The sequence below is a fragment of the Lolium perenne genome, chromosome 4, assembly GCF_019359855.2.
Source record: "Lolium perenne isolate Kyuss_39 chromosome 4, Kyuss_2.0, whole genome shotgun sequence".
Classification (NCBI taxonomy): Eukaryota; Viridiplantae; Streptophyta; class Magnoliopsida; order Poales; family Poaceae; genus Lolium; species Lolium perenne.
This window is the reverse complement of record NC_067247.2, coordinates 392678167-392687090: the sequence shown is the minus strand read 5'-3', so window position 1 is coordinate 392687090 and position 8924 is coordinate 392678167. Positions and strand designations below refer to the sequence as shown.

The 8924-nt window shown below is 44.1% G+C and overlaps 1 protein-coding gene across 1 annotated transcript; it reads left to right on the top strand.

Moving 5' to 3' along the window:
- Positions 1–1176: 1176 nt before the first annotated feature.
- Positions 1177–7753, top strand: LOC127297521 (disease resistance protein Pik-2). Its single transcript, XM_051327848.2, has 4 exons — positions 1177–1493; positions 1938–2760; positions 4114–6078; positions 6204–7753. Exons 2-3 carry the CDS (start codon positions 1940–1942, stop codon positions 6038–6040), a joined length of 2748 nt encoding a protein of 915 aa, XP_051183808.1. The 5' UTR covers positions 1177–1493; positions 1938–1939; the 3' UTR covers positions 6041–6078; positions 6204–7753.
- Positions 7754–8924: the final 1171 nt, after the last annotated feature.

The window sequence follows — 8924 nt, the reverse complement described above, 5'->3', positions numbered from 1 at the left end:
CTTGTTTTGCAACCAACAAATCAAATTCTTCTTCCTTCTCCAAAATCTCCATGGATCCAAGAACATGATTGAAACTTGCACCTTCCCCAAATCTGCAAGAACAAAGCTTTCCCCAAAAAAAGAACACAAAAGAACAACCAATTATCCTAGAAGATGAGACATAAAGAATAAACCTCGAGTTAAATGTTGACTAGCCAACTTAGGTAGATTAAGTAGGCAAATTTAGTCGTGTTTAGAAGCCATCTTATTTAAATTTAAAAACTGGACTGTTGGAGCGCAATGTTGTAGCCGTGTGGCGGCCGACGGGAAGAGCCAGGGAAGGTGGACACTGGCGGCCGAAGCCATGGTGGCTGAGGCCAAGCATGCAAGCCCGCTTCTATTTGAGCGCCGAGCGGTAGCCACCCCCAAGCCCGCATAAGTGCAGAGGGACTCCGGGAAATAGGGACAACAACGGTCGGACATCAGCCGCCGAACAGGTAGAGAGCGTCGAGGGCCGAGCCCGAGCGGGAGAGGGGCGACGGCGGGGAATCTCGCGAGTCGTGATCGAGATTGGGTAGTGGGCGTTTTTCCATGGGGTATCAAAAAGAATCAGAAATTCTAGGTGGGATGCCCCGGTTGCATGTTACTCACACTATAACTAGTCTATTAACTACGACGACACATAAACATTATGATATTGTGTTAAGAACTTCCCATTGTGAAAGACCTAAAACTAGTAATAGCGGGAGTAACTAAGGTGGTAACATGCACCCATATGCGATGCCAACTAGGCATTTTGATGACACACAGGACACGTTAGTAATTGAGAAAATAGAGAGGTGCAGTAACTAGCTATCGCATCACACTTTTAAAAAAAAGAATGACTCTTTTTTTTGTGAAAAAAAAGAATGACTCTACAAGATAATAAATATAACCTTCTAGGTTATCACGCCAATGATATTACTCAATATAGAGGTAACAACGTAGAGTAGTAACATGCACATGTTACTACTCTATAATACTTCCCACTATGACTAATCTAAGCTAGACGAAACTCTACCTAACATGAACACTAATTGGTAATGCTTTGGTGTAATTATTCATGTTGATGCTTTCTATATTCTAGATGTTGTCATTATGTTTACCTAACGCCAACACCGAGAGCTGAGCTAAGAATAACCAATCAACTTCCTTGTATGCCCATGACACGATCTTATCTAAACCTGCTTTGCTTTCACATATTTCAGAATTTTCCTGTTCTGTTGTGGCGCAACGATAGGCAAGACAAGCTGTCGCGCCCTCCTGTGCTGCACTTGCATCGCCGCCGGTGTCAGCTTGACCTCCTCTTCCACGGCAGGTCGATCCCACCCAGCAGCCCACGGGATCCGATCCCATCTCCTCTTCCGTCTTCCCTGTCGCTGATGTGCATCGCCGCCGGTTGATTGACCTCCTTTTTGTCGCGCGCAGCCACAGCTCGAGGCCATATATCCTCCACGGCAGATCGATCCAGGCAGGTATATATGACGATCCCATCTCCTCTGCCGTGCTTCTCCTCTAGTACCAGTGTACAGCGTATATCTTTTACACGTGACCTTGCAAGCATGTATATCATTCCATTTACTGATCGAAACATGTAAAAGTTAATCCTTTTTATACTATGTTCATTTAAATCTGAATCTGTTATATATATCTTGTAATCAACAAGCTAGGCAACTTTATTTACAAATTCATTTCAACAAGCTAGGCAACTTTATTTACAAATTCATTTCAACAATTACATGATACACATATGTGTTGAAAGCATTCTTACATCGAGCAGCATGCTGAATTCAATAGCTACTGTCTTGGATTAAATCGTTGCAGTGACTTACGAAAAGTTACTGCCACGCCAGTTCGCACGACGATCTACACTGAATTTGCAGTTCCACACAGATTAACTGAGCTATCAGGTACTGCAGGAATGGAGGCGGCTCTGGTGAGCGTGGTGACGGGGGCCCTCAAACCCGTCCTGGAGAAGCTGGCTACTCTGCTTGGCGATAAGTACAAGCGCTTCAAGGGGGTGCGTAAGGATATCAAGTCCCTCACTCATGAACTCACTGCCATGGACGCATTTCTCATGAAGATGTCAGAGGAGGAGGATCCTGATCCGCAGGATAAAGTTTGGATCAATGAGGTGCGAGAGCTGTCCTACGTCATGGAGGACTGCATCGACGATTTCATGCTAAGTGTGGCTGAAAAGGACACAAAGCCGGAGGGCTTCATCGAGAAGATGAATCACGCACTAGGTAAGTTGGGAAATATGAAGGCTCGTCGTCGTATTGGAAACGAAATTCATGATCTGAAGAAACAGATCACTGAGGTGGGCGAGAGGAACATGAGGTACAAGACTCGTGAGGCCTCCTCCAAGACCATGAATGCAACCGTTGACCGTAGAGCTCTTGCCGTCTTTGAGGACGCGTCAAAGCTTGTCGGAATTGATGAATCTCGAGCCGAGATTGTCAAATTGTTGACTGAAGGTCCGTCAACACGAGAACAAGCGAAGTTGGTATCCATTGTAGGACCTGGAGGAATGGGCAAGACAACTCTTGCAAACCAAGTGTATCAACATCTGAAAGAAAAATTCGAATGTCGGGCCTTCTTATCCGTGTCGCGAAATCCAGATAAAATGAATATATTCAGAACTATTCTCAGTGAAGTTACTGGAACAGATTATGCTAAAACTGAAGCAGGTAGCATAGAACAGCTTGTCAGAAAGATCACTGATTTCTTAGAAGGCAAAAGGTACACTTTCTGTACAATGTCTACTTCACTGATAGTTATGCAGATTACGCTGAGAGATGGGTACTTAAGAGCTAATCACTGAGAATAGTAGATTATGCAGATTACACTTTTTGTACCTTGTCTACTCACCTCTCACCGTTTCACGGCTCACGCCACATATAACTCTTATCCGTGCAGTAGTGAAATATTGTTATGATGTTATAACGATGCAATATTAAAAGTTGATATGATCCCCATGTCGAAACCATGGCTCCACTGCTTGGGCCAGCCAATAGTTTAGAGGGGAAATGCACTTTAAAGTATGCAAGTACTATGTAGATTTTATTATTTTCTACATCACCGGAAGTTTGGATCACACCAGCTACATTTTTTTCTCGATGCTCACGAATCCCTGATCGACGTGTATTCTAGGCCAAAGTATGTATGGTTATTCGTCATAACGTTACAATCTATCTCTTGGATGAATTGTTGTATCCTTGTTAACATTGTGGATCATTATTTCCACTTTTTACCCTCTAGCTATGCATTTGTGACACTAATTACCCCATTTATTGAAAATTCATGTAGATTACCAATTTTAAAAGCTTTGGATCCTTTTTTTTATGTGTGTCCATTGGGTAAGGTGTTAGATGATGATCGGGGTCCAAAAGTATCAAGACAATAGTAGTAAGGAGTGGAACATATGGATTAAACAAGTTTGGACATAATCGTCCATGAGGCCCTCCAATATTTACATATTTTGTCACTCCACATCGCCGTATCATGCCTATCATATCGAACAATTATATGCAAAATGTTAAATTAGGACGAAACCATGTTTAAAGTTTCCTAAATAGAATATTTTGGTAGAAGCTCCACTAAATGAGGTAATATGTGTCACAATTGCACAACTAAAAGGACGTACCCAGTGCTGAGAGCTCCCGCACTGTGCGGGGTCTGGGGAAGGTGTTAGTGGCAAGCCTTACCCTCACCAAGTGCAATGTGAGGAGACCGCGACTCGAACCTGGGACCTCTCGGTTACAGGCGGTGAGGCTCTACTGCTGCACCAGGCCCGCCCTTCTCACAATTGCACAACTAAAGGGTAAAAAATGGAATTCACTCTATTTTCTATGGTCATGTATGAATTGTTTGCTATGGCCTAGCCCTTAGGTTTGTACCAAACAAATCAACGTGGATCCATGTACACACAAGTTATGTGTGTAACATATATGATTTCACATATTTGTCAACTTTATTGCATTGCATTTTGTTTGTTGTTACTTTCACTATGAAAAAGTTTAATTGTTTTGTTTACCTTGTTATGCAATCTTTATAATAAAACCATGTTAATATCACTCAAGAATCCACATGCAGGTATTTTTTTGTTGTTGATGATATATGGGATGTTGATACATGGGATGTTATTAAGCTTGTATTCCCCATGACTAGTTCTGGCAGCATCATAATCACCACTACTCGTATAAATGATGTTGCCAAATTGTGCCGTTCATCATTCGGTGGTGATATTTATGGTATAAGGCGTCTTAATGTGGTGCATTCAAGAGAGTTATTTCACAGAAGACTATTCGATTCCAATGAAGATTTCCCTTCACACCTTGAAGAAGTTTCTGATCTGATATTGCAAAAATGTGATGGGTTACCTCTAGCAATCATTACCATCTCGAGTTTGTTAGCTAATAAAGAGAGAACAGAGGATTTATGGCATCAAGTGAAATATTCAATTGGTCGTGCACTTGAAAGGAATCATGGAGTCAAAGTAATGATGAATATATTGTCACTTAGTTACTTTGACCTGCCTCCTCATCTAAAAAGTTGTCTCTTATATATGAGTATATTTCCGGAATATGCTATTATTGGAAGGAAGGGTCTGATACGGAGATGGATTGGTGAAGGGTTCGTTCACAAAGAAGACAGATATACGGTACACGAGATAGGAGAGAAATATTTTAATGAGCTTCTCAATAGGAGTTTGATCCAACCCGTGAAGATAAATCAACATGGTAGGGTGAAGACTTGCCGAGTTCATAACATAATTCTTGATTTCATCATATCCAAGTCAATCGAAGAGAACTTCGTTACTTTGGTTGGTGTTCCCATTCTTACAAATAGGACAGAAAATAAAGTAGTTCGTCGACTTTCTCTGCAACTCAACAAACAAGGAAATTCGACGATACCAACATCAGGTCTGGTATTTTCTCATGTCCGGTCCGTTAATGTGTTCATTTTTTCTGTGGAAATTCCTTTGCAGAAATTCGTACATTTGCGTGTTCTGGACTTTGAGTATTGCAACTTGAAAAACCATCATATTGAAGATATAGTGATGTTAATTCACCTGAGGTATCTTAACCTCAAACGGACAGGAATAAGTGAGCTCCCAAAACAAATCGGGCGTTTGGGGTGCTTAGAGATGCTGGACATAAGATGCAACGGGGTAGAGGAATTACCTGCATCTATTGTTAATCTTGGAAAATTGTCGCATCTGCTTGCTGACGGTTATATTAAATTTCCTGATGGGATTGCGAAGATGCAAGCACTGGAGACTTTGAAAGCCATCACGGTCTACATTCAGGGATTTGACTTCCTATTGGGCCTTGGGCAGCTAAAAAACTTGAGGAATCTCGTCCTCCAAGAAATCGATGTTGATTCTTACAGTGATACTGATATGGTTGAGTGCGGCAGAGTTATGGTCTCATCCCAGTGTAAGCTAGGCAATCAAAATCTACGTTCTCTGAATCTGAGGAATGGGAGCAGCCTCTTACAGGAACCTTTGTGCATAGTCACCCTTGAGAAACTTATTACCAAGTCTTCAGCCGTTACACGGGTTCCGGAATGGGTGAGCTCCCTTAGAAACCTCCAACAGCTACGCCTTGAAGTGGAGGTAGTTAAGCAGGATGATCTCTGCATCCTTGGAGCCTTACCTGCTCTGCTCATTCTTTATCTGGAAGTAGTAACAAAGTCAAACGAGAGGCTCAGAATCAGTGGTGAAATTGGGTTCCGATTCTTGAGGTATTTTATTTATGAAGTAAGTTATCAGCCGGTAGATCTGATGTTTGCGGAAGGATCCATGCCCAAGCTAGAAAAACTAGAGCTTAAGGTCCTGCGCGTAGCTGAAGCCGACTCTCTCGAATTTGGAATCAAAAACCTCCCCTGTCTCAGTATTGTCAAATGCGAAGTAATTTGCGACGATGATGATTATGGAGACGTAGAGACTGCCATGGAGAGAGCAACCAGCACACATCCCAACCACCCTACTCTACTCTTTAGTAGTTTGGGTTGGTAAAACTTCAACTTGTAAAAGTGTGGATGTCTTCAGAAAAGGTACTAGCCTAAGCAGTTGTTTATTGCTAACTAACTCTCTCAGATGTTCGTCCTTCCTTGGCTCCTTTCTTTTAATCACATTTATGCAGTGAAATGTTATTGATATCTCTTTCTACAATATCCAGCAGACCGTTGAAACAGGGGGACCAAAACCATCAGGCCCCCAACCCTCCGCCCCCAACCCTAACCCTCCGCCCCCAACCCTCCGCCGCCGCCGCCGGCGGTAGCGCCGCCGGGGCAAAGTCCCTCGGGGCGTGGCGGCGGCGGGGGGCCCTTCCTCGTCGCCGCGTGGAGATCGGCGGCCGGATCCCCGCCTCATCGATGCTTGGTGGAGCAGACGCGCGTGGGATGGGCGACGGCGGCGGCAGCCCTCCTCCCGTCGGCTGTCCCCTGGCGGACCGGTCGGCACGGGTGGGATGGGCGGCGCTGCAGTCTCCCTCTTCTCGTCGGCTTCCCGCAGCACTTCGGCATGGGTTGGTGGTGGGTGGCGGCCAGACCCTCGGTTTGCGCCATGACATCCACCCCCGCCTCTCGTTGGTGCGTGGAGGCGATCTCGGGCATCTTCCGCGACACGAGGGCGCCCGGGCAGCAGCCTTGGGTTTGACGGAGGAGGTGGCCTCTTCTTCGCCGGAGAGGGTCGGCCTGCGGTTGGTGGTGGTGGATTTTTGATCTATCATCGCCATCCGGCGGTGAGATGGAGGTGCATGGAAGCCGGCGATGGTGTCGCCGGTGGAGGGTTGGGTTGGCCAGCCCGGGATGGTCGCCGACGTGGGGGTCCGGACTGAATAAAGGCGGTGGTCCTAGGGCCTCTCTTGCATGAAGAGGAGGACCTACCGGAGGCCTGGAGTCGTGATCTGGCCGGAGGGTTGAGTTCCGGAAGGCTCCGCCGGCGAATGTAACAGTGCTTTGCCTGGAGTTTGCTGGATCAGAGGTATTCGGTCGTGCGCACCCATGCGTTTATTCCGACCGTTTGGTTCTGGAGGGAGCGGCGCGAAGCTCTTTTTCTGTGTTTACATCAAGTGACTATGGATCCATGATGAAAGTCGGAAGAAGAGAATTTCATGAAGGCCGGAGGGGAGGACTAGCTAAGGGAGGTTCAAGTCTCCGCGCTGTTGAGGGGCTTGCTTGGTGTCCGGGCTTCACAGTAGCGGTATGAAAGTGGGGGCGACAACACATGTGAAGCGCAGAGTCCTACCTTTCAGGGTGAAAACCCAAGGTCTGGCCTTAACTGGTTGTGCCTGGCAGTGACCTTGGTGGAGGCATTGTTTTGAGAGTGAGGACTATCTTCAGGGTGAAAACCTAAGATCTTTGATCGGGCGACGACGGTGTTGGAACACTGTTCCCTTCTTGGAGGCGTCGTTTTTTGGAGAGTCTGCAATTCAGGTGTTGTCATGGTGGTGGATGTATTGCTGTTGTTAGGTCCGTGATACTGTAGCGGGACTTTTGTTTCTTAGTTTCTTTTCCTTTTTTTTGGCTGTGTGCATCCGTAGTGCCATTAGGGTGGTGCGTTGTTGCAGAGGCTGGGTGTAATTGGTATCTCTCGATATTAATATATTCCCTTTATCGAAAAAAATCCAGGAGACCGTTAGTAAGATGTATAGATCATTTTTGTTAGAAAAAAAAGAGCTCTCAGAGTGATCGTCCTTTTTCTCCACCTCTAACTGCTTTTTTTTGAACTTTACTATCTTGGTGGGTCAGGTACACGGCTGTGGGCATCTTAGTTATGCAGAGACCAAATGTAATATTTAACTATTAAGTAATAAAATATGCGTTATCGAAAACAAAGTCAGAGGCATCATCCACCACTAAGAGCAAGTATATGATCCAATCAGCAAGCTATAAGAATTTAAATATACTACTATTTATGCTTAGTTGGATGGAAGAAAAGAGGGGAAAGAAGATAAGTGAGCTCTCATGTAAGATCTAGTTCTAGCATGAGCTGCTAGACACTTTGTGAGAGTGGAAGGTGAACCATGTAATAGTAAAATGAAATTGCATATTTTTATAGCTAACTATTATACGTATTAGGAAAAAGGGACTATAAACGTATTAGGAAAAAGGGACTATAAATAATATGAATCTAGTGGCTGGCTATACTACTGAACTTGCTCTAATCTTTGAAGTTGAACCTTGCCGAGAGATAAAAGTAGGCTCCAGGTCCAGCTATTCTATACATTTTCAGCTAGCGTATACTATTCCAACGTGGTAACGGTGGGTGATGATCACCTAAGATCCACCATGCGGTACTGATTTTTATCACAAAAGACCAGATTGGTTGATTTCTAAGATCCGTTTCTCTCTGTCTTTTGTTTCTTCGAGGCAGTGTTATTCTGGGTTTCTAGATAGAACACACTTAATTTTTTCGAGAAAACGCAAAGCATGGGTTTGAATGCATTGATAAAAAGAATAGTCTTACTAGTCAAAGATAAGGATAAGGTCGAAACATCCGACCACTAAATACAAAAACCCGTCCAACAGCTGCAAGACAAACATTACAATAAAAGCCACCTGTAAGGGTACATTGCCCCTATGTGTGGTTTTGGTAATTAATGACAACCCCTATGGACTAATGTTTTCATTGAGTTTATATGAAGGAATATTCCATAGGTACTACTTGTACTCCATGTGTTGGATTCAAGTATGGATGCCATGAAGATAAAGGTATTCCTTGTGTATTGGCATCAAGATCATCGGTATGAAGATACATATATGTGATATGATCAATAAGAAGAAATGAAGATGGAGTTCTTATGTGGAACTCAATATTAGCCATGCTCTATCTTATGTGAGTATGAGAAGATACAAGGTTGAGTTGGGCAAATTCAAGATGAGCATCTCAAGTGAAT